Here is a 27506-nt window from a genome sequence, read left to right as displayed (position 1 = left end):
AGTTCTTTTGTCGTTTTGAACGATCACCCCACACCCGCCCAGAACACCCCTCCACACAACCATTCACACCTCCAGCAACCCCTCTCTCCCCCATACCTACAATTCAAATCAGCGAAGACGATGTGTGCCAGGTCTTCAGGAAGAACAAAAGAAGGAAAGCACCTGGTCCAGATGGTGTGTCACCAGCCTGCCTAAAAATCTGTGCTGAGCAGCTGGCCCCCATCTTCACACAGATCTTCAATAGATCACTGGAGCTGTGTGAAGTCCCCTCATGCTTCAAATGCTCCACCATCATCCCCGTCCCAAAGAAACACAAAATTACTGGACTTAATGACTACAGACCTGTGGCACTAACGTCTGTAGCCATGAAATCATTCGAAAGACTGGTTCTGGCTCATCTGAAGGACATCACTGGACCCTTACTGGACCCCCTGCAGTTTGCCTACAGAGCAAACAGGTCTGTGGATGATGCAGTCAACATGGGACTGCACTTCATCCTGCAGCATCTGGACAGACCAGGGACTTATGTGAGGATCCTGTTTGTGGACTTCAGCTCTGCTTTTAACACCATTATCCCGGAAACCCTTCAAAATAAACTAACTCAGCTCTCCGTCCCCACCTCCGTCTGCCAGTGGATCAACAGCTTCCTGACAGACAGGCAATAGTTAGTAAAGCTTGGCAAATTCACATCCAGCACTCGAACCATCAGCACTGGAGCTCCTCAGGGCTGCGTACTCTCCCCACTGCTCTTCTCCCTCTACACCAACGACTGCACATCTAAAGACCCCTCTGTCAAGCTCCTGAAGTTCGCAGACGACACCACACTGATCGGCCTCATCCAGGACGGTGACGAGTCTGCTTACAGACAGGAGGTTAAGGAGCTGGCTGTCTGGTGCAGTCTCAACAACCTGGAGCTTAACACGCTCAAAACTGTGGAGATGATCGTGGACTTCAGGAGAAACCCCCCTGCTCTCCCCCCACTCACCATCATGAACAGCACCGTGACTGCAGTGGAGTCATTCAGATTCCTGGGCACCACCATCTCTCAGGACCTGAAGTGGGATATTCACATTGACTCCATTGTCAGGAAGGCCCAGCAGAGGTTGTACTTTCTTCGCCAGCTGAGGAAGTTCAACCTGCCACAGGACTTACTGAAACAGTTCTACTCTGCCATCATTGAATCCATCCTCTGCACCTCAATAACTGTCTGGTTCAGCTCAGCTACCAAATCTGACCTCAGAAGACTACGGAGGGTAGTCCGGACTGCTGAGCGAATCATTGGTACAACCCTCCCCACTCTCCAAGAACTGTACTTATCCAGAGTGAGCAAAAAGGCTGGTAAAATCACTCTGGACGCCTCACATCCAGCACACAACCTCTTTGAACTTTTACCATCTGGTCGACGCTACAGAGCTCTGAGCACCAGAACGACCAGACACAGGAACAGTTTCTTCCCTCAGTCAATCCATCTCATGAACACTCAATAAATAAACGTAGAACACACAACTAATACATTATCCATTCACCACACTCACTTATTTTATTTTATTTTTCTCATTTCTAATTTGCACATACTTGACCTGTACATACATAGTCGCCTATATTATATATTGTGTATTTTTTTTTTTTTTGCTGCTTTGTACATTGGTTATTAGCTATTTCCTGTTATTTTGTTTCATTACCTGTGTCCTGTCCTGTTACTGTCCTTCTGTTGCACTGTGGAGCTTCTGTCACTATAACAAATTCCTTGTATGTGTAAACATACTTGGCCAATAAAGCTCATTCTGATTCTGATTCTGATTCTGATGAATTAAACAGTAATATACATTCATTTTTAAAATGTAGTTCAAAGTACAGAATTACTAAGCTGTATGGTAAGGACACACTGTCAGAGAATCACAGGCACCTGCACCCTCATTACCCAGATCACAGTCACCTGAGTTCTGATTCCCTGCACCTGTCACCGCCTAATCACCAGCACTATATCTACTCACTGCCAGCACTCCATCCTCGTCCGGTCTACTGTTCACAACCGAACCTTAACCAGACCCCCAACCTTGTGTTTACTCACCTGCAGTTACACTGACGATCTCCGCCGCTCCTGTTCTCCGCCGCTCCTGTTCTCCACCGCTCCAAGGACCCACCTACCTGCACCACCGTCCTTCCCTCCTGGATCCAGCCCCGCTCCTTGACACAGTATCTCACCCTGTTATAATTCCAATAAACCTTGTACTGATCCAACTCCTCCGTGTCTCTAGTCCCGTTCGTGACAGAAGACCGGACCACCCCAAACACCGCGTGTCATGGAGACCCGGCCGCCCTCGGCCATCGACATGCTGGAGGAGTTGGTCAGCACCCTCCGGGCCTCCCTTCTTCCGGCACCAACCCCACCACCTGCCTCCGAGAGTCCCATGGCCATGCCAGCGAAGTACGCGGGTGAGGCGGCTGGGTGTGGCGGATTCCTGCTGCAAGTCTCTCTCCACATTGAGATGCAACCTCAAAGGTTTTCCCACGGAGAGCTCGAAGGTGGCCTTCTTAACCTCTCTCCTGTCCGGTAAGGCGCTGCTCTGGGCGAAAGCCATCTGGGACGCGCAGAGTGTCATTGCTAACTCCTATGAGGCATTTACCAACCACTTCAAGGAAGTGTTCGGAACTGCCGCGGGACGCATCTCCATGCAAGATCAGCTGCTTCGGCTGTGCCAAGGAGAGGCTTCCGTGGCTGACTACACCATAGAGTTCCGCACTCTAGCGGCCACAAGTGGTTGGAATGAAGCGGCCCTGTTGAATGCATACCGTCTTGGCCTGAATTCCCACCTGCGCGCCCAGATGGCCATCTATGATGACAGCGTCGGCCTCGAGAACTTCATGCAATGCGCATCCCGCATATCTCAGCGCCTTACCACCTGCCTCGAGAAGGAAACAGCCCCCCCAGCCCGTCTCACCTGCCTCCGGCTCTCCAGTACCAGATCCCATGCTTGTCGACACCGCCCGCCAATCCCGCACGGAACGTGCGCGCCGCCTGGCGGCGAATTTGTGTCTCTACTGCGCCTCGCCAGGTCATTACATCCGGGAATGCCCAGTGAGACCACCACGCCCAGCGGTGAGTACCCTCCAAGTAGAACCCGATATTGCTTCATTATCGCTGATGTCAGTACAACTGCTCACCCCAGACTCCTCTTTTACAGTCTCCGCCCTGGTCGACTCGGGCTCCTCGGGGAATTTAATCTCCCAAGCCCTTCTAAACCACCTCAATCTCCCTCGGAAGCGGCAACCCCGAGAGCTCCGAGTCGAGACCATCCAGGGAAAGCCGCTGGGAGGCGGCAAGGTGAAGTACCGAGCTCCCCCACTGACACTCAGGATTGGTTGCTTGCATGAGGAGTCCATCAGCTTTCTGGTACTGGAGGGGCCCACGGTGGATATCATCCTGGGACGTCCCTGGCTCCATCAACACTCTCCAGTAGTCAGATGGGATCCCTGTGAGATCATTCGCTTTAGCGAAGCCTGTTCCCACTCCTGCCTGCGGTCAGTGCAAAGGATTCCACGGAACCCCACACTCCTTCCAGTCTGCTCCACCCGAATAGAAAGTCCTGAGCCCGAGGTGAAGAGCACGATCCCACCTGACTACCAGGCGTTCCAGGATGTGTTCAGTAAACAGGCAGCCACCCGCCTTCCACCGCACCGGCCATGGGACCGCGCCATCGAGCTGCTGCCTGGAGCCAAACCCCCGAAGGGTAAGGTTTACCCCCTGTCCATCCCGGAGCGCAAGGCAATGGAGGAATGCATCAAGGAGGCTCTCCAACAGGGGTTCATCCGACAGTCGACATCCTCTGCGGCCTCAAGCTTCTTCTTCGTGGGCAAGAAGGACGGAGGCTTGCGGCCCTGCATAGATTACCGCGCTCTGAATGACCAGACGGTCAAGCTCCCTTACCCGCTTCCCCTGGTCCTGGCCGCTCTAGAGGAACTGCGTGGGGCCCGCATCTTCTGCAAGTTGGACCTGCGTAGCGCGTACAACCTGGTGAGGATCAAGGCGGGCGATGAGTGGAAGACGGCCTTCATCACACCATCAGGCCACTATGAATACCGGGTTATGCCGTATGGCCTCTCCAACTCACCGTCCGTCTTTCAAGGCTTCATGAACGAGGTGTTCCGGGAGTTCCTCCACCAGTGTGTTATAGTATATATCGACGATATCCTGATTTACTCCCGGAACCTGGCCGAACATCGCCACCACGTTACGCAGGTCCTCCAGCGGCTACGAAAACACCAGCTCTACCTGAAACTGGAGAAGTGCGAGTTCCATCGCCCCTCGGTGCAGTTCTTCGGATACATCATCAGAGCCCAAGGAATCCAGATGGACCAGGGGAAGGTCAAGGTGATCCGGGACTGGGCCCTACCCCAGACGGTTAAGGAGCTCCAACGCTTTCTGGGGTTCGCCAACTTTTACAGACGGTTTATCCATCTATACAGCCGGCTGTCATCATCCCTCACGCCCATGCTCCGTGGTAAGCCCAAGTCTCTGTCCTGGAACCCCGACGCCCACGAAGCATTCCAGCAGCTAAAGGAAGCTTTCAGCACGGCCCCCATCCTCCGCCACCCTGATCCCCAGACCCCTTTCGTCGTGGAGGTGGACGCCTCCACCACAGGGGTCGGGGCCGTGCTGTCCCAGTACCAAGGTGAGCCTCCCCGCCTCCACTCTTGCGCCTACTTCTCTCGTAAGCTGTCCCCTGCGGAGGTGAACTACGATGTGGGCAACCGGGAACTGCTGGCCATTAAGTTGGCCTTGGAGGAGTGGCGTCACTGGCTGGAGGGAGCCGCCTTACCCTTTACCGTCATCACAGACCACAAGAACCTGCAATACCTCAGAGATGCCAAACGTTTAAACCCCCGTCAGGCACACTGGGCCCTATTCTTCACCCGGTTTTCCTTTGTCATCAGGAGCCTGCAACATCAAAGCGGATGCCCTTTCCCGCCTGCATGCCCCAGAATCACCCATGGACCCCGACCCCATTCTCCCTCCAGCCCTTATCATAAGCCCCATCCAGTGGGAACTCACTGACCACATCCGCGACGCCACCCTCACCGAGCAAGCTCATCCCCCTCAAGGGCCTACCCACGGCTTTGGAGGCCGCCGAATGCCTCTTCCACCATGTGTTTCGCAACTACGGCCTGCCAGAGGATATAGTGTCAGACCGAGGCCCTCAGTTCGTGTCCCGGGTCTGGAGATCCTTCTTCCGCCTCCTTGGGGTCACCGTCAGTTTGTCTTCGGGTTACCATCCCCAAACCAACGGCCAGACTGAGCGTAAGATCCAGGAACTCGGACGCTACCTCCGGTCATACTGCTCCCCAGACCAGCACAGCTGGAGCCGTTTCCTCCCGTGGGCCGAGTATGCACAGAACTCTCTCCGTCAGTCCACCACCGGCCTCACTCCGTTCCAGTGCATGCTCGGCTTCCAACCCCCTCTGTTCCCATGGACGGAAGAACCAGCTGAGGTTCCAGCTGTGGACTACTGGTTCAGAGAAAGGGAGAGGGTCTGGGACTCAGCTCATATCCATCTTCAGCGGGCAGTTCGGAGGCACAAACGCTTCGCCGATGCCCGGAGGTCTGATCCCCCCCAATACCAACCTGGGGATCGAGTCTGGCTGTCGACCCGAGACCTCCGCCTCCGTCTGCCTTGCAAGAAGCTGAGTCCCTGCTTCATTGGTCCTTTCCCGGTCTGGAGGCAGGTGAACGACGTCACCTATGAGCTCCAGCTCCCCCCCAGGTACCGCGTCCACCCTACATTCCATGTCTCCCTTCTCAAACCCTTTTCCCCCTCTGCCACAGGACCCACGAGACCGGACGCACCCCCTCCTCCAGAGATGATCGACGGAGCAGAGGTCTACCGAGTCCACAACATCCTGGACTCACGGCGACGGGGCGCCCGGCTCGAGTACCTGGTGGACTGGGAGGGGTACAGCCCAGAGGAAAGATCCTGGGTGGCCAGGGACGATATCCTCGACCCCTTACTCCTGGAGGAATTCCATCAGAGCCATCCCAATCGTCCCGCACCCAGAGGCCGAGGCCGCCCTCGTCGCCGCAGTAGGGCGTCAGGAGCCGCCCCTGGAGGGGGGGGGGGGGGGTAATGTCAGAGAATCACAGGCACCTGCACCCTCATTACCCAGATCACAGTCACCTGAGTTCTGATTCCCTGCACCTGTCACCGCCTAATCACCAGCACTATATCTACTCGCTGCCAGCACTCCATCCTCGTCCGGTCTACCGTTCACAACCGAACCTTAACCAGACCCCTAACCTTGTGTTTACTCACCTGCAGTTACACTGACGATCTCCACCGCTCCTGTTCTCCGCCGCTCCTGTTCTCCACCGCTCCAAGGACCCACCTACCTGCACCACCGTCCTTCCCTCCTGGATCCAACCCCGCTCCTTGACACAGTATCTCACCCTGTTATAATTCCAATAAACCTTGTACTGATCCAACTCCTCCGTGTCTCTAGTCCCGTTCGTGACACACACCATAAATACTGACACAGAAAATATTATATTTATTGACCTTATATGTTTGGGATCTTATGAGTGAAGTAGTGAGGTGACCCAGTCTGTCAGCAATGTGCTCACATGCTAATTTCTGTTTCCATAGAAACTACACTTGTTTGTCTTCGATAAAATGTCATAATAAAAGTCTTTTTTCATTGTTGCAGTAAGGACTCAAAAGTGTGGGACAGGCACATTTCGTTGAAGAAATCATAAACATTATCTGTAAGTAATACAAAACAATTTAGGATGCTGTAAATTAATATGTATATTAAACAATTCCATTTGAAATAATGTCAAATTGTAATTCAATTAGCTTATTTTACGTATCTCAACATTGTGACCAGAGTTGTGGGACATGAACAAAAATGGTGCTTGGACCTATAAATGCTTCACATTTTTATATTAAATTACATTGATCATTCATTATATTTTTTTTTGTCAAGGTGTGTAATGGCACTGTGAATGTATTTAAAAAGCATCATATGACAAATTTTAACATAAATCTAAAATTACACTGCTGGGACTTAAAAGTGCCCATCTTTGCAGAAACACACATATATTGTGTATATATAATATATGCCTTCAGCAGGGACGTGCACAGACATTTTGAGTGGCTGGGGCTTAAGTGGAAAAAAGGCCACTTGTCATATTAATTTAATTATTTTCTAAACAAAACGTTAAATATATTAAGGGTGTGCGATATTGACAAAATATAGCAATATTTTCTGGGATTTTATCGATAACGATAATTAGACAATATTTTGCTGAGTGTGTCATTGTGCTGATATCTTAAGGACTACAGTGGAAAGCTGACTCCTAAAGTTTTTCATATTCTGCATATTCTGTGGTGATCAGTTCACAGCGGTGGTAGAAATGAATCTTTTCCAATAAATTTAAATAGATTTTTTACCCTGCATGAGTGTGCATCATATTTTTAGTCAAATTCTTAAATTGAATCAGTCAATTAGAATAAGTCATTTAAGCTGTTACCAAGCAAATGAAATCAATTATTCTTTGCAATGCAGAGAAAACACAGAAGCTGCATTAGAAGTGGCATTTAGATGCATTTACACACTGTTTAATGCAGGACATGAATGCATTTAACCTGCAGTTACAAATGCATTAATACTGTTTTGATATTTTAAACATAAAACATTGAATACTGATAAAAAATAAATGAATAGATACTTTAAATGTGAAATAAAAACTGCCAGTAGGTGGCAGCAAGTCACTGTTAATAAGTGAGTCATTGCAACTGAACCGAATCATTTAAACGGTTGATTCATTCAGGAACAAAACAGCTGCTCAGAGACGCAACTTGAAATTATATTTGTTGGTGAAATAGAGCAAAAACTGCCAATATTGTGTCTAAAACATAAGTGTGTTAATATTAAATTCTTATGTAACTGCTTTATAAAATCAATATCTCCATTTGTAATCATGTTTCTTTTTGGTGAAAAAAAAAAAAAAAAAAAAAACGTCAGTCGTCACGTAATACTGATTAACTATATGAAATGATATAAATATATACATTTATGCCCCATATCTTGAATTTTGTGATCATTCTTAATCTAAATCCATTTTAATAAACTGAATCATGCAGTGAAAGAACGCGCACTGGTCTATGGTAGCTGATGTTAGCAAGACAAATTAACTATATTTGCCTTTTGTCTTTTGGATAATTAGCTGTAAATTCGAGGCACAGGTAGCTAGTCTTTTGTTTATCACCACTCACCGCCACACCAAGATAAACACAACTGGAGAGGGAGGGAGGGCTTCACTTCTGCGGTTCTCTGCCTGTCTGTGCATGTGCCGATCAATGTGTGCTACACTGCTGTGCTGCATGTGCCTGCGCCGAGACGCGGAGGGGAGAAAGACATCGAAACTCGACAGTCTCAACATTTTCCGACCCGACCTGATATTTTGATTTTTTTATTTGTTTGACAGGGAAAGCTGTGCGCAAACAGAAACACACACGCATACATATACATAGGCCTATATTCATTTATTTAAAAAATAATAAAAAATAAAAAAACTCCCCAGAAAAAAGGGCACTTTCTCGAGGAAGAAAAAGGGCAGGTGCTCCAGCCCCCTTTTATGTCTATGTGTGCACGTGCCTGGCCTTCAGCATGAAGTGTGTTTTCAGGATTGGCATGCATGTTACCACTTATAATTTATTTTAAAGCAACACTATGTATTTTTTTGTCCTTAAAATAAGGTCTCTAAAATTATTGCAGTGGTAGGACAACTCTTAACCAGACAAATTCTACTGCCACTGCTACCTGAGCAGCCTCCTATCGGCTAAAACCACACTCTGTAAGTATCGTGTTCGGGACAGTACCATAGACTGTAAAAAAAGTTATGCTTACTGCCTCCGATGTTTCCATTCCAGTACATGCCATTCCGAGAGCCTCATCATCAACTCCACGTCCATTGAAAGTCCAGTAGAGAAACAGTCAGTTGAGATTCCATCCTGTTACGCCCCCTGTAGCGACATCTTTTGCCCGAAGAAAGCTTCACAGCTGCCTCCACATCAGCCATGGGACTGTGCCATTGATCTGATTCCGGGTGAGCCAGCGCCCCATGGAAAAATTTATCCACTCTCCCTCCCTGAGCAGAAGGCCATGGAGGAGTATATTGAAGAGGATTTACAACAAGGCAACATCTGCCCTTCAATGTCCCCTGCTGCTTCAAGTTTCTTCTTTGTGGCCAAGAAGGACGGAGGCTCAACAAGATAACGTTGAATTTCCGTTATCCACTTCCCCTCATTCCAGCAGCACTTGAACATCTCCGTGGAGCCACCGTTTTCACCAAGTTGGACCTCCGCAGCGCCTACAACCTCATCCGGATACGTGAGGGGGACAAATGGGAGACAGCTTTCGTGACCCCTACTGGCCACTATGAATATCTGGTGATGCCGTATGGCCTAGTCAACACACCCTCTGTATTCCAGGACTTAATGCACTTGGTGCTCTGGGAGTATCTCCATCGGTTTGTCCTCGTCTATATTGATGATATTCTCATCTACTCCCGGAGCATGGCCAAACATCGCCACCACGTCACGGAGTTCCTGAAATGCCTGTGAGAATCCCATCTTTTCCTCAAAGCCGAGAAATGCTCCTTCCATCAGTCCTCAGTGCAGTTCCTTGGATACAACATCAGCAGTGGTGCCATCCAGATGGATGAGGGGAAGGTGGAAGCCATTAAGAACTGGTCCATTCCTACCACCATCAAGAAACTTCAGCACTTCTTGGGATTCTCAAACTTCTATAGATGATTCATCCACAACTACAGCTCCATCACCTGTCCACTCACCAGTCTGTTGAGGAACAAGCCCAAGTCTCTGTCCTGGTCACCAGTTGCCACAGAAGCATTCCAACTACTCAAAGAGGCATTCACCAGTGCACCGCTCCTCATCCACCCAGACCCCAACAAACCCTTCATCGTGGAAGTGGACACCTCTCCCACCGGGGTAGGAGCGGTGTTGTGTCAGCTGCAGGGGACTCCAGCAAAACGCCACCCATACGCGTTCTTTTTCCACAAACTCAGCCCAGCAGAGAGAAATTATGACAACAACAGGGAATCCCTCGTTATCAAGCTGGCCCTTGAGGAATGGAGACATTGGTTGGAGGGTGCACAACATCATTTCATCATCCTCACTGATCACAAGAATTTACAATACCTGAGAGATGTCGAGAGACTCAACCCCCGCCAGGCACGTTGGGAACTATTTTTCACATGCTTCAACTTTACCATCTCCTATCCTCCAAGCCCCAAGAAAGTGAAAGCTGATGCGCTTTCTCAACTCCATACCCCAGAGGAGATCAGTGAGGAACCGGAACCCATCATCTCCAAAGAACTCATCGCAAGTCCCATCCAGTGGACCTCCAATCCAGCTACCTCCTCCAATGCTTCCACCACCACTCTGCTGGACTGTCCACAAAACAACAAAGAACAAAACTTTCATTATATTCCTCATCAGTACTGTGAACTTCTCCATTGAACTTCCTATTCGCCTGTCATTTCTCCCATTGCCTGTGTTGCCTTCAATAAAAGTCATCTGTGTCATTCTAATCCTCTGTGTGAGTCTCCTTCCGTAGCACCTACAAGTCGAAAAACTGTAAATAACTGTCAGGTAAAAGTCCATAACAAAATGCAATAAGATATATTCTGTGCAGACTGTAGTGCGGGAATTTCTTATGTTCTGCCTGTTAACTAGTACCAGGACGCTGGTGCACTGAACGCTCTATGTTTGCACATGTCATAGTTTACAAATAGATTAAATGAAACAGAACAAAGTTAATCTTGACAAACTATATATAATTCTGAAGGTCTAACTGTGTGTTCACACCGCCACCGGCCAGAGCGTCAAAGTGGCCGGAAGTCATTCCTTTTCAATGTGAGCCAGCAGCAAGCTCCGGCGAGAGAGGCGCGGAGCGTCTTGGATGGTGAGGCGTCGAGGAGAGTTGAAGTCAGGTCAACTTTATGGTAATGAGCTATGACGCGGTTGAGCGGCAACCAATCGGAATGTAGAAATCCTCCGCTTGAGAGGGGTTCCAGAGAACGCAGTCCTGTAAACTTTGGTTCCGACCACATTAGTTCCCAAGCATTTTCAAGCTAGAATGCTTGTTTTTCAGTGGAAATGCAATTTATTTCCTCAAAACAACACCGATTTGACCGATTGCATTTAGGCTACAGTTCTACCAGGACAGTTTGGAATGTAGGCTGAGCACAAATTAATGTTAATATTAATTAAAAACCTAGGCTAGTAAACGTCTCCTATAAAATGCATGTTGAAATTAGACTAACTTAGCACTTAACCATGAACACAAAAACACACCACACAAATGGCTTTGATTGGTTTATTTCGTTAGCAAACATGTAACTATAATTAAGTTCTTTCTATGCATCAATTTCATGCTTTCACAATTAAAATATTTCATGAGGTTAACTTAAACCCTACTTGTGGTCAGTCTACACAAGATCAACCTGCCCGTTTCCTTTGCGGCTCTTTTAAATACAAGACCAAGCGCTCGATCGATTTGGCAATTTTTTTACTTGCATTTGTTGTTATTGTGATGTAACTTGTATAAATTTTTCTAGTTAGACTTTTTCCAAACTATAATTCCTGATTACATTTTCGAAATCAAATGAAACATTTTGAAATATATGTCATTTCATTGTATCTATAAAATATAAAACAATACAACATAAAAAGTAAGATGAGTGTTTACACTGTAAAACTATAAATGTTAAGAGTCTAAGAATGTTTGGCACAAAGGTGTGTGACTGTTCAAGTCTATAGTGTTTAGATCAGTATGTTCAAAAATGCATCTTTGACCGTCACTGTGTATATTTTGATTATAGGCCTACTGTGTTGTAAATAAAATACATAATCAAAAACCCCATTATTTTACTCTTCTCACATTCTTTCTTGCATACCTCACAGTCACAGTCACACTGATGGCCAATTAGGGGAGGGCCCTTTGTCTATCAGGTATAACTCCCTAAATATTCATGGTTACTGTGACTCCCTTGCATACAGCCTTTCTAACACAAACATGTCTTACAAACGTTAGATCAGTATAAAGTTAGATCAGTTGTTTTCTGCGAATGAGTGAGCAGGATGATTTTGTAGCAAAAACTCTAATCTACCACATCCAGTTCTCAAAAGTCTTGTGAACAAATTTTCTGAATGTTTTTTATGGCCTTATTTCAGTGATTTAAAAATTTTAGTTTTTCACTAACCATGCATAAACGTTTTCTCAAAAACACAAACATGTACATGCATGCTGCTCACATATTATTGTAGCCCAGTTTGTGCTGAATACAGTGTAATCAGACTTTAGACTTTAATATGTTTTTAAGATACTGAAAAAAACAAACAAATGTCAGGCCGTGTCCAAACTTCTCCAGGGCCCCAAAACCCCCTCCGACACCAGAGGGTTAAACAAGAGCGGAGACTCTCACTCAGAGAAGACTCAGAAAACTGCATGAATTACATTTGCAAATTCTGACCACATTTGTATCTGAGCAATCTGTTCCGTGTTTAAGTTTCCTTTTTCAACCATCTGGTTGACAACACCTGTTCCACGTTCTATTTTAATAAAGCCCTTCTTTGCAGAAAAAGACAATTTTTTTTTATGCAGAATGCGGAAAACAGAAGTAAACTACTTTAATTTGCTGGGTATACTACTAATATTCCATGTAAATTAACCAGTATGGAGTAGCATTGTATACTGAAAAAGGTTTAATATGGAGATCATGCTTTAATAAATTCAGACTTCAATCCTGAAGGATCTAAGGATCCTCAAATGAACACTGTGTGTGTTTTGCTTCAAGAGAGCAACCATACATTTGTTGTATTTTACTTTCTTTTATGTTATTTTTTTCTTCATTCATTCATTTTTAATCATTTTATTCCATTTAATCATATAATAATAATAATAAAAACTTTTTATATACTCATTTAATTGATTAATTAATTGATTAGTCATTTATATTTTATTTTATTTTATTTTATTATATTTTATTATATTATATTGCCAAAAGTATTGGGTCACCCCCTTCTAATGAACATGTTTGACTACTTTAGTAATTTTTATGAGTACAAATCTTAATGTTAAAGCATATAGGCTAATGATATTCTACGGAATTGTGTGCTTCTAATTTTATAGCAACAGTTTGGACAGAACCCTTTTCTATTCTAACATGACAGTGCCTCTGTGTATAAGGCACGGTTCAAAAAGACATGATTGATTGAGTCAGTGTGGAAGAACTTGACTGGTCTACAGAAAGCCAAGTCCTGGTCCCAGCTGAACACCTCTGGTGTGACTTTAAATGCAGACCTTGAGCCAAAAACTCATCACCAAACACCAACGACTTGTATAGACACTATAAGGACAAAAGTGTTGGGACACCCCCTTCTTTAGAACAGAAAAAGGCACTAACAAAACTGTGGCAACAAAGATGGAAACATAATTCATGTATTTAAAATTGTATTTCCATAATAATATCATGTTTTTAAATATGATGGTTTCATGGTGATTATCTCTAATATGGACACATACATAATATATATATGATATTTATAACAACATATATGATATTTACCATCTGAATCTATGCCATGTCAACAAAAGGAAAAGTCAGCGATCTATTAATTATCATATAATTACTGTGCGCCTTTAGCCCAACAGTAGGGGCGCTTTTTACCCCCAAAACCATACTTTTACATATTATTTCGTTATTTAAAAACTGTTGCTTTAATTATCTTAAACAAAACTGAATGCGAATGTTTTACAAAGTGCTAAGCCAGTGGTTCTCAAAGTACGCGAGCTACCTCTAGTGGTACACAGAAGAATCTCTGAATTAAATGCGCTGTGAGACACGTGCGCATTGCTTGACAGTGTGTGCTTCCACACGCTATGCTCTTTGTGCTTGTTTGTCCTGAAGCTCGATTGCGGTTGCGGTTAAATGCACTTGCATTTTCGAATACGTTTATAGGAATTTGATGTTTGCTACACATAGTCAGTTATTTTTTCAGAGCAGGACAAAACATCTGATATATCAAAATAGATCTGTGCATTAGTCTGAATGCAGCCTATTAAATCTGCCACTGTCTATGATCTCATCAGTAGGCTAATAAACAGCAATAATGCTGAGGAAAAAAGAAAAATCCATAACTATTTTCTGTAAACTTTCGGATATTTGAAGAACACTTATTTTAATGAGTAATTTTTTAAAAAGTAGACTGCTTATATAATAAAAAAAGTACATTTTGTAGCAAAAACTCTAATCTACCACATCCAGTTCTCAAAAGTCTTGTGAACAAATTTTCTGAATGTTTTTATGGCCTTATTTCAGTGACTTAAAATTTTTAGTTTTTCACTAACCACGCATAAACATTTTCTCAAAAACACAAACATGTACATGCATGCTGCTCACATATTATTGTAGCCCAGTTTGTGCTGAATACAGTGTTATCAGACTTTAGACTTTAATGTTTTTAAGATACTGAAAAGAAAAAAAAATGTCAGGCCGTGTCCAAACTTCTCCAGGGCCCCAAAACCCCCTCCGACACCAGAGGGTTAAACAAGAGCGGAGACTCTCACTCAGAGAAGACTCAGAAAACTGCATGAATTACATTTGCAAATTCTGACCACATTTGTATCTGAGCAATCTGTTCAAGTTTCCTGCAATGTGTTTAAGTTTCCTTTTTCAACCATCTGGTTGACAACACCTGTTCCACTTTCTATTTTAATAAAGTCCTTCTTTGCAGAAAAAAAAAAAAAAATAAAAATATTCAGAATGCGGAAAACAGAAGTAAACTACTTTAATTTGCTGGGTATACTACTAATATTCCATGTAAATTAACCAGTATGGAGTAGCATTGTATACTGAAAAAGGTTTAATATGGAGATCATGCTTTAATAAATTCAGACTTCAATCCTGAAGGGTCTAAGGATCCTCAAATGAACACTGTGTGTGTTTTGCTTCAAGAGAGCAACCATACATTTGTTGTATTTTACTTTCTTTTATGTTATTTTTTTCTTCATTCATTAATTTTTAATCATTTAATCATTTTAATCCATTTAATTATATAATCATTTATAATAATAATTTGAACTATTTACGTATATACTCATTTCATTGATTCATTAATTGATTAGTCATTTATATTTTATTATATTATATTATATTATATTGCCAAAAGTATTGGGTCACATCCTTCTAATGAACATGTTTGACTACTTTAGTAATTTCATTTTTATCAAAATTTAATTTAGATATTGAGTTGATAATGATAATCGTAATTTAATTGAATCGTGAAACCAGTGAAGATTCACACTCCTATTTTTAAGATGGCAGTAGCCTACCAGAGATTCCAACTATAAACAAAAAGCACTTTTGCTTAAAATGTAAAGTTGTAAAGATGTATTTTCACAGCAGAAGAATTAATTGGGGAAAAAATGTAGATCAAGTATCATTTTGGAAACGGATGGTTACTCCCAGAATCGGAATCGGATTGGGAAGTGCCTGAATATTCCCACCCCTAATGCTGAGCACTCCGGTGTTTTTTTCTCTAGGCGCCGAGAGTTGAAGACTGTTCAACTTTGGGTAAACCTTAAGCGCTCATCACTGTCACTTTTTAGTTAGTCTCAGCCTCAGACGTCACGCCCACGGACCATTGGCCAAATGTCTGATGCATATGGCACACTTTTCTGGAAACACTTCAGGAATGTCGAAGTCGTCGTCTGACTGGTTGATTTCCGGGACACGCGAGTGTCGCGTTTATTTCCGGTCTGCCAGGAAACAAAGATGCCGTGGCGCCAAACCCCTCACGAAAGAAGAAAGCCGTCGTGTTTACAAATGTGAAGACAAACGCTTATCAGGGTCAACTAAACGCTGGATTTTCAAAAGTATATGAAATATTTAAAGTTCGCAGCATATAATCTTTAAAATACATCCGAGAGTTTCACACTGGTTTTGTGGCGACATTTCCACGCCCCGAAACGTGACACTAAACGAAACAAACTATGATTGGTTGTTTGACATGTCGGTCAAATGGCCTCATGGGCGGGCCTTGGCTAATGAAAGCAGACATCTAGTCCAAACCGGGTGTGTCTCCCTCAAAGAGCTGCAGGCTCTTTGATCGCTCCCTGGTGGCTGGCTGCAGTACAGGTCATAAACCCCACCCTCTCCATGTAAATGAATGGGACTTGAGTCATAACAAAAAAATTAATTACACTTCCAATACAATTTTCCAAAATATGATTTTGGTCATTTAAGGTAGTTGTTATCACGCTGATATAAGTTCAATTGTTCGTTTTGTGGTAAGTTTGATTTTAGTTTGGTTCCACGGCTCCACCTCACGACTCTACTGGGAAGACTCGGGCTCCAAATGAATCTCTGCTTGCGCAGACTCGGGCTCCAAACGAATCTCTACTGCGCAGACTCGGGCTCCAAACGAATCTCTGCTGCGCAGACTCGGGCTCCAAATGAATCTCTACTGCGCAGACTTGGGCTCCAAACAAATCTCTGCTGCGCAGACTCGGGCTCCAAACTAATCTCTACTGCGCAGACTCGGGCTCCAAACAAATCTCTACTGCGCAGACTCAGGCTCCAAACGAATCTCTGCTGCGCAGACACAGGCTCCAAATGAATCTCTACTGCGCAGACTCGGGCTCCAAATGAATCTCTGTTGCGCAGACTCGGGCTCCAAACGAATCTCTACTGCGCAGACTCGGGCTCCAAACGAATCTCTACTGCGCAGACTCGGGCTCCAAACTAATCTCTGCTGCGCAGACTCGGGCTCCAAACGAATCTCTACTGCGCAGACTCGGGCTCCAAACGAATCTCTGTTGCGCAGACTCAGGCTCCAAACGAATCTCTGTTGCGCAGACTCAGGCTCCAAACGAATCTCTACTGCGCAGTCTCGGGCTCCAAACGAATCTCTGTTGTGCAGACTCGGGCTCCAAACGAATCACTACTGCGCAGACTTGGGCTCCAAACAAATCTCTACTGCGCAGACTCGGGCTCCAAACAAATCTCTACTGCGCAGACTCAGGCTCCAAACGAATCTCTGCTGCGCAGACTCAGGCTCCAAATGAATCTCTGCTGCGCAGACTTGGGCTCCAAATTAATCTCTGTTGCGCAGACTCGGGCTCCAAACGAATCTCTACTGCGCAGACTCAGGCTCCAAACGAATCTCTACTGCGCAGACTCGGGCTCCAAACGAATCTCTACTGCGCAGACTCGGGCTCCAAACGAATCTCTGCTGCGCAGACTCGGGCTCCAAACGAATCTCTACTGTGCAGACTTGGGCTCCAAACGAAACTCTGTTGCGCAGACTCAGGCTCCAAACGAATCTCTACTGCGCAGTCTCGGGCTCCAAACGAATCTCTGCTGCGCAGACTCGGGCTCCAAACTAATCTCTACTGAGGCTGGGCGTTTTCAGCTGGCTTTGGTGGACACGTGGCTTGATTGTTGTTACTTGCAGCTACACATACACATTTTATTTATTTATTTTTAATCAAGCACTTTTTTATTTAAAACTGAAATAACTGTACTTTACTTAAATAATGATTAAATGAAAATGTATTGTAGCTACTTAAAAGTGAAATAAAAACTAAGTGACTGTACTTAAATGTTAAGTACGATACATTTTAATTAAATTTTTAAGTACAGTTTTTTAACATTTAAGTACAGTACAGTTTTTATTTCACTTTTAGGTACAATATATTTTAATTTAATAATTAAGTTTTTTTATTTACCTGGAAGTAAGCACAGTGCAGTGTTAATGTTCAAACTGTGTATTTACAATGTTTTAAGAGGCTGACAATAATAAATATTCTTATTAGGAATAAAACTAACTTAAAAAAAAAAAAAACTGTGCATAGTGCTACTGCATTTTAATGTTGGTCATAATGATGGTACTTGGAAAGCCAAATATTTTCTGAGGTGGTACTTGACATAAAAAGTTAGAGAACCATTGTGCTAAGCCATGTTTTTGTGCCATCTAGTGGTTTAGATGAAAATAATATCAAAGGCGCCTTTTACCCCGGGGCACCTTTAGCCCCGTTGTACCCTACAACAGAAATAGTTTGAATATAGAGAGCATGATATTAAAAAAATCTGAATTCAACCCTACTTGATTCTTAACTTTCAATTTACATTTAATTAATTTCAATATTGTTCTCATTAAACACAATGCACAAGTCTTTGTTAACACACATCAGAATCTCTGCAATGGATCTGTTTTTAAACTGTCTCCCAGGGATAATGTGATATACATATTAGGTGGTAATACAGAGCTATATCTTTAAGCATGTGCAATTAAAATATTTATTTATTCATCTATTTCCCACCCATACAGCACTCATTATTGGTGTAAGTAACAATAAAATCGATCAAAACTTGTTTTGACCCTGCACTGTAAAAAAATCTTTTGTTGACTTAACTCATTTTTTGTTATCTTTTTGCATGGGTTTTTTTAAGTTAAACTAACTTATTTGATAAAGTATACCTGACAAATATGGAAAGGTTTACCTGACAAGTTATAAAGTACAATTAACTGATTTTATTTAGTTAAGTAAACTTCGAATTTAAGTTCAGCCAACTAAAGTTAAGTTTTCTAAACTACATCCAATAAGTTCAGCCAACTAAAGTTAAGTTTTCTAAACTACATCCAATAAGTTCAGCCAACTAAAGTGGTGTTTTGAAACTTTAAAACCTGCAGCAGTACCAAATAATAAATTACTACTCGAACATTTATTTGTATAATACATTTGATTTAAACAAAAAATTGATGGCAAATTAATGATCACTGATACAATTTTCAATACAAAATGTATTGCAATGAATGCCTTAGTTATCAATTATCCATGCTCTCAAGCTTCAACAAATTCATCAATTGACCTCAACACTCTAAAATGTCACTCTCCCGCAACATACAATATATAAACATCCTGTTCACAACATTTCTTTCAAAAAGAAACTCTGAAAAGCATTAACACATTAAAAAAACTATGAATTGGTTTCATAACACTTTAATCTCAACTAAGAAGATGCTTTAACAAATTCATCAATTAAATTGAACATTACTTGTAAAAAAAAAAAAAAAAAAAAAGCCAAAAGTTGAAAGCACTTCACCGCATTAGTTTGTTTTTCAGTCCATGAACTTTTGCGGAGCAGTTTTCCGCATCAATCTTCATGAAGATCCGCTGGATCACCTCAAAGGTGTATCGCAGCTCTTTTGGATAGTTGATATTTAAAGCGTAAAGCAGTCCAAACAATGTGATGAAGGCATTTGGAATGTCTTGGAGATCCACAATGACAATCTCCCCCTCCAGTATCACAGCCATATTCACAACGTCGTCTGAGAAGGCACAATCTTGTCTGGTGTCCTCGCTCACTGGCAAGATGCCCACCTTAACACTCTGTACAACATCAATATCATTGTCAGTCGGCTGAAAAAAAAGAGAGAGAGAGAGAGAGATTAAAGATTCAGCGGTGGACTAGAACTTTCATTACCACATTAAACATACATTACCAAAATGTAAATGTTGTATTTTTTACAGTCTATGCCAATAAAATGTTCGTCTATGCCAATCTAATTTTTCTAGAATGATTTTCCAAATAGAGCTATTCAAGTAATCTGATGAAAAGTCTTGTACTTTTTATAAAACAAAAATCACAGAAAAATGTCAAAAGGAGGTGTGCACTATGCACAATCAGCTGTGTTTTTAAATTCAAAATAAGGGTATGTTTACATGACAATGATGTACTAAAAACAGACAACAACGTTGTCAAAATGTTCCCCGTTCACATGGATCTGCGAAAACGACAGTAGTTGGCGATGTCACTTCATCAAAAAACACCTTGTGAAAAAATATGCACACGTGAGCATTGTTCACTTCAGTTTTTGTGTAAACAGCCCTTAAGTTTTAGAATAGAAGTTATTGATAAATGATTATTTGTTTGTGAAAATGTTGGTATGCAGATTTCATACACAAATTAATTTGTACATATACTTATCGAATGAGATACAGTTTGCTTGGTACTTTTTTTTGGTCTTGTTTAACAGCGAAATAATTCAGAACAATTCAACAATTCACAATTAAAATTGATGATTCACAATTAATGATTCGATTCTGCATTTTTAATATAGGGAAATTAGTTTAGATGTACTGATAAGTAGTGTTGTTTTTGGCGGCCTGTTTTAATTTTAGTTTTAGTCTAGTCTTTGTGTCAAGCTGTCATTTTAGTTTTTATTAGTTTGTCACGTTCATACTCTTTTTAGTCTAGTCAAGTTTTAGTCGACGAAAACTGATGACATTTTAGTCTAGTTTTAGTCAATGAAAATTGTATTTTAGTCTCTTTTTAGTAATGCAATTCTATTTAACCCAGTATTTCAAACAAGGTTACTTTATTATATTTAGGGCTGTGACTGTGGCAGTTTTTTTTTTACCACCGCGGTGGTAATGGACCAACTACCGGCGGTGGTTGGGGGGGTTGTTTAAAAAAATAAAAAATCTTTTATATTTCCACACAAAGACGCGTGATATAGCCTACCACTCAGCGCTTTGAGAGGGATGTGGGACACATCTCTTTTCTGATATCTTCATATTTTCTACTTGATGTCAATTGGTCTGAAGAGCGAATTTTATCTTCCACAAGGGCAAGATATTTAGGCTATGTTATGTTTGAGATTGCGCTGCCAGAGAAAGTGGAACTAAAAATCACCCGCACGTGTGAAGCGTGCTTTACAAATAAACTTGACGCGCCTTACCATGTCTAATAACAAGCACAAACTGTGTTAAAAAGAATTTGACATGCAAGTACAAATGTAGGCTATCTGTACAGCGTTTTTCTACTTTACCACAGTAAAGAATATGAATATAATAGGCCCAATTAAAAGTGAACCCATGAAGAAACGTTTATAATCCCCTTAGAAAATGAGTGAGATGTGAGTGAAGATTTGGGAAAAGAAACAAGAGATTCCATGCAGGGATGAGTCACGATTTTTGAATATTCGATTAGTTTATTTAATTATAGAATATGGAATAGTTGTGCGATTATTCTCTAAAATAAAATCTGCATGTTCTAGTGTTGATGCGGTGGTGACGCATTCATGTAACCAGAGGGTGACGCTGCCAATAACGCACATAACAGCTGTCACATAAAACCGGCAAAAGTAATGATTATGAATATGTCAAATATATCAATGAGACATTTTAATGGAATAACTAATGGAATAATATTGTTAAATTCACTGATAATCGGGTGACTAGATCGCAAACCAGAATTTAAAGCCGATAAAGCTGGGTTCAAGCACAACTCTCTCATTCGTCGTGACGTTATAACATTTCGTCTCGTCTCGTTTTGGTCAACAAAAATGTAGAGACATTTTAACATAGTTTTTACGTTGTAAACCACATTTAGTCTCGTTTTTATTCGTCAACAATATTGCATTATACATTTATTTTAGTCATTGTCACATGACCAGCATTTACGTTGCGTCTCGTCTCGTTTTCGTCAGGTGATAAAGGTTCATTGACGACTATATTTCGTCATAATTTTCGTTGACGAAAGCAACACTACTGATCAGTCACATGAAAAATAGTAAAACCAACATGAAAAATAATTGTGATAAAATCGTGAATCGTTATAGTCCTGAAAATAATCGTGCTGTGATATTTTTGCTATATCGCCTACCCCTAAGTTGAAAGAAAATATGATGCAGCAATACAATACATTTTAAAAGGCATAATTAAGCATAAAATAACTGAAGGAAACAACTAAAAATAAGCCAAATAATGATTCATATTCTTATGGCTTCAATGAAAATACAGGCATCTACAGTACGTGCAGAATTATTAGGCACATTGATTTTCTGATCATATTTTATTCCCAGGCACATTTTGCCAGTTCCAAACCATATTAATCTTAATAACTACTATTAATTTTGTATTTAATCATTTATAAGTGATATATAATTGTTCATGAAGGCTGGAAATGAAAAAAGCCTTGTGTCTTCTAACATGAGTCTTTTCTTCTCCACCTGTTTTTGCCTGACCCTGCTGACCTGATGAGCATTTCACTGTCCAATGGTTATGCCTTAACTGCAATCTCTAGTATATCATTAGTATTGTATCCTTCTCCTGGGCATTTAATAATTTTTTGACTTTTCAGTCTTCGTTAAATCTCTTTTTTGGCTTATTTTATTATCTGTAAAAGAAAACGTGCCTAATAATTCTGCACACCTGAATTAAAGGCTTTTTTCATTTCCAGCATTCATGAACAATTACATATCACTTATAAATGATTAAATACAAAGTTAATAGTAGTTATTAAGATTAATATGGTTTGGAATTGGCAAAATGTGCCTGGGAATAAAATATGATCAGAAAATCAACGTGCCTAATAATTCTGCACACACTGTATAATCGGTATCACCAAAATATAAAAAGTACTAAATAAAAGCATCACTATCATACTAAAGTGATATTGGTGCATCCTTATTCCAGTGTTAATAGGAAAAAAGTACTCAAGTTTTTACCTCACAAACTCTGAAGAAGTTTTCTGGATTCTCCCTCATGTAGTATGGAAGGCCCAAAATAACTGCTCCCCTCTTCTTCTGGTTAGAACTCTGCAAAATAAGTGTTTTTTTTCTTCTTTTTAATAGAACAAAAAGAACTGAAGTCTACTGTTAAAAGTACTGGATCGATAATTATAGTAATAACGTTAAAACCTTAAGGATACCCATCCCTACTCATCTTCGGAAAAATCATTCTTTATCATATTGCATGAGAACTGTGACTTACTGTGAACAACTAAGTTATTTAAATAAACAATTAAAAGTGCCACAGAAGTACCTTGAAACATGCAGCATTATTTAGTGTTTACACAGTTAGACAAAGTAGGGTTGATTGAGCAGCTCAAATTCCATTTTAGTTGTATGATCAAAATTATGTCTAATTAATTGAATTCATAAAAACAGCTTAAATGTAGAAGATCTTATGATTTTATTTTATTTTTTGTTGAAACTCCTGTGTATTTTAATTTTTCTGGTAATCAAATGGAGGCATAAAACATTTATTTTTAAACCAAATGAAAATTAAACAAACCCTTTTAAAATGCTGTTAAATGAATTTAATTTTTTTTTTATTAATTTAAACGTTATTAATAATAATTAAGTATTTTTTATATAGTTTCATCTATATTAAAGCTGTATTTTGTTGTTTTATTAATATCAATGACAAAAAACTATATATATATATAATATATATATATATATATATATATATATATATATATATATATATATGGAGTGTAACGGTTCACAAAATTCACGGTTCGGTACGATACACTTGTGTCACGGTCCGGTACGTTTTTGATACAGCAAAAAGAAAGAAATGCCAGATAAATTTCCTTGATTTAATTTTTAAAAAAATTTTTTTTTATTAAAACTAACATCGTAAAGTATGATATATTTTTACTTTGAGCAATTCTAGAGCTATAATTGACTCTTCTTAGGAGCATATAAAACAAAAAAGCTCCTTGGAAAAAATGAAATGTAATATTGTAGTAGTTATAAACAAAGGTTTATTTTAGTTCAGATTTACATTTGAGGGCAGCAATTGTATTCATAATGTCAAAATAAAACCGACGTAATGTTACTTGAAGGCATTATGCCTACTATTCCTGCCAAACTTCCATGGTTGCAGTTAGTGTTTCTACAGTAAATCCATGGTGAATGTTGCTGATCTGTGGACACTGGATAGTTCATTCATGGCACAGTGTTTCTTCCTGGTTTCCGCGCGCTGTTTGATCCGTTAATAACGGAGAAATGTGAATGTTTCTCACTAGATCTCGCAGCGATGTTATTACTTCTGTGGCGAATTCAAATGCTTTCTTTACTGGATCTCTTATTAGCACTGTGTAGTAACAGTGTCGCATGATCACGATCGGCTCGCGCTGCACTGGTCCAAACTGATAAACGGTCCTTCAACCACACAATAACGAGCAGTTTCGCTCCGGCTGCATTACGTTTGCCATTTGATGTTGGGCAATGTTGTGGTCACGCCGCGGCGTCTCTTACATTATGAGCACGCTTACCACGCGCAACGCGCCTACATTTGAAATAACGACGTTATAACCACCGAAAACCGAACCGAAAGCCTCGTACCGAACGGTTCAATATGAATATCGTTACACCCCTAATATATATATATATATATATATATATATATATATATATATATATATATATATATATATATATATATATATATATATATATAAATAAAATATTAAGTGTGTGCTGTCACTTAAAGACTGACTGCACGGTCCGAAAAAAACTGACAAACATCCGTCTCTTTCTCAACTGTTCACATATGACATAAACAAGAGAATAATTGTCGAGATGGCCATTTAGACAGGTATTTTGACAATTTTGTGTTTATGTGTCCGTTCAAGGGCAAGGAAACGTGAAAGAGGAATCAATTCTGTATTCGAGAGCTGTCTGACACAGACAGCGCCTCTCTCTGCGCTTCGAGCGTGTGTGGCTGTGCGCACAGATAACACGCAAGTCCCGTTTTACAGATCGTCTTCCGCGATAAAATTTTTTGAATGTGTAAATTGGCAAGACAATATGGCAAGAAAATACACATCCAAATGATAAACTTTCAATCACTGATGGTTAAATTTAGCAGTTAATCCGCGAATCACATGCGTGCCGAACCGAATCTAATGCGATCTGTTCCACCCCTGAATATCATTGGCAGAAATGTAAAAATGCAGGATTAAGATCACGTGAGGTGTTGAATCGAGATTGCGATCTTTTAACGATTAATCGTGCAGCTCTACTAGGAACTATGAAAAGGTTCCTCCTGTGCGAAAGCCCCTAATGTGAGACGGCAGAGGCTGAAAAAACACTGCAAGTGTCACACGTACTTCAGTATGTGCAGTAAACACAACTGCATGTCTGCGACATTTATTCACACAGAACATGCAGGATGTATATTTAAAGAGTATTTTTGCGGTTTTGATTTAAGTGACTGGTCTACTTTTGATTTATTCATCTAAATATTGACAAATTCTGTGACATTCCATGCAATACAGTAAATTTTGTTTTTATTAATATATTTTGTGATTCCATCTGTGTTTTGCGCATAACAGAAATCATAGGGCCCAACTAACAAAATGAGAAATCATATTGTTTTTACCAGCGGGATTTTTTGCAACACTAGCAAATAATATAATTTTTCTGATGCAAATTTCTTTGAAAGCTAATAACAAATTAGTTTTGCTGTATAAATTAAATTGGACTTGCCTGTTCATCCAGACACTTCAACATATTCAGAAGTTCTGGAACTTCATTGCTTCGCTTGGTGTATAATTGCAGGAGCCTGGGTAGGTGCTTGTCAAGCCCTTCGAAGAATGCTCTTTTTAAATCAATGGAGACAAGCCTACAGAATTCAAGAGCAACCTGCAAGCAAAAAAAAGAAAAATACTTTATAAAAAATCCCACTTACTTAAACTAAACATTAAAAGGGACCTATTATGCAAAATTCACTTTTTATAAGGCATTTAAACACAGATGTGTCCACAGTGTGTAAACAACCAGACTATAATGATAAAAATCCACCCACCCCTTTTTTTTAGAATCCCCATAAATCATAACAGTCTCTCAAAACAAGCGATTCCAGATTTCTCCCTATGTTAACATCATCTTAAGGAAAAGCCCTGCCCACTGGTGAAAATCTCTGCCCAATTAGCAGTCTGCCATTGTTATTGTCACTGGAGCAGTGCAGGGATAGATGACATCGGTATTGGAGTACAGCTGTCCTGCACGGTTTAGCTCCACCCCTAGTCAAACACACCTGAATGTCTTAAGAATAACTACAGCTACGCAAAGGAAAGTGAGTTGGGTCGGAGCTAAACTCTGCATGACAGCAGCACTCAGGATCGACCATCCGTGAACTTGTGGTATGTCTCAGCTACAGTATGTAAACATTATAACTGATTTGTTGATGCCTGTAATAATAAACATTAGAGTCTCCATTAGGGATGTTGTTTCAATCCTTTATGAATTTCTTTCTTCTGCTGAGTAGAAAGGAAGATATTTAGAAGAATATCAGTAACCAGACAGTTTCTGGTCTCATTGACTTCCATAGTAGGAAAAAAATATATACTATGGAAGTCAATGGGACCAGAAACTGTCTGGTTACTGATATTCTTCTAAATATCTTTCCTTTTTAAACGATTCACTTGATGAATTTAGAAAGATTGTTTAAATGTGTTCTCAAATTACAAATGACTCAAACATACATCACTAAAACAAGCAGTGTGTCAATCACAATCATTTCTAGTATTACTAAAAACAGTAACATTTAAAATTACAGATATATTTAAGCTACTTTTACCCACATCAATTCAAATTGATAGTCATTTAAGAATTTCCAGAGATTGCTGCGGAAACTCACCTGTATCTGGTCCTCTGCTAACCTAACAGTTAACGTTAGTGACTGAGGTAAAAAATCCGGACTGAGGTAAAAAACTTGACGGAACCTGTGAGTCAGCACGAGAAAGTACAATGAGTGAATCTTCTTTGTGCAGAAATACACTCAATAATCTTACATTCGTGACAACATCATGTGTAATTCGCCTTATTATCAAGATTTCTTAAAACTAACATGAACAAAAGCGCGATGAAATGGCGCGAGGACGGCAAGATCCAAACTCCGAATAGTAATGAAAACCGTGACATTTCAAACCACAGACGTATTAATTGTTATTTCTATCACCCATATCGATTCAATTTGACAGTTAAGTTACTTTTTTAATTCATAGATTGTGGTGAAAACTCACCTATATCTGGCGCTCTGCAAATGAGAAGTGACTGAAGTAAAAAAATCCGGTTTGGTCCGGTTGGTGCACGAGCCGCTTTCAATCAGCTTGACTGAAGTGAACAGAAGGAAGTACAATCAGCGAATCATCTATGTGCAAAACACCCTGACTCGAAATGGATAATATAATTATGAAAACTGCTTTTACTAATGGTCATTTGCACTTATGCATTTAATGTATGATTTATTGTCAGAAATGACGGATTTGTTAACAATATTTAGACTGTGACTATAACAAAAATTGAATTGTGTGCTTTACAAGTCTTTAATATATTTTTAGATAACACAATAGGCTACTATAAAACGCTTATTACGAACTAAAAAGTAGCAACAATCCACTTTCACAATATAAATTGTCACACTTACTCACTCTTCGGTGAAGTGAAGACACGTGTAAGGTCCAGCAACAATCATCCAGTTTCTGCAGGCTTCTCTCGAAAATTCTCAGAGAAAAAAAATGATTCAGCGAATCATCTAGAGCGAATCATTTTCATGAATCGCTCAAATCCGCCCATGATGGATTGAAATCTGACCATGAATAAAACAGCTAGACAAAT

The 27506-nt window shown here is 40.9% G+C and overlaps 1 protein-coding gene across 1 annotated transcript; it reads right to left on the bottom strand.

The window, feature by feature from the left end:
• Positions 1 to 18518: 18518 nt before the first annotated feature.
• On the bottom strand, positions 18519 to 27003 carry LOC306882839 (uncharacterized protein). The gene is made up of 5 exons (XM_079437779.1): positions 26912 to 27003; positions 26527 to 26611; positions 25374 to 25529; positions 22599 to 22688; positions 18519 to 19506 (listed from the first exon to the last, which is right to left on the bottom strand). The coding sequence occupies exons 3-5, from the start codon at positions 25395 to 25397 to the stop codon at positions 19186 to 19188; spliced, it is 435 nt and encodes a 144-aa protein (XP_079293905.1). The 5' UTR covers positions 25398 to 25529; positions 26527 to 26611; positions 26912 to 27003; the 3' UTR covers positions 18519 to 19185.
• Positions 27004 to 27506: the final 503 nt, after the last annotated feature.

This window comes from Barbus barbus (genome assembly GCF_936440315.1).
Source record: "Barbus barbus genome assembly, chromosome: 2".
Lineage (NCBI taxonomy): Eukaryota > Metazoa > Chordata > Actinopteri > Cypriniformes > Cyprinidae > Barbus > Barbus barbus.
Note: the sequence above shows the minus strand (reverse complement) of the source record. Positions and strands in the feature narration are given on the sequence as shown.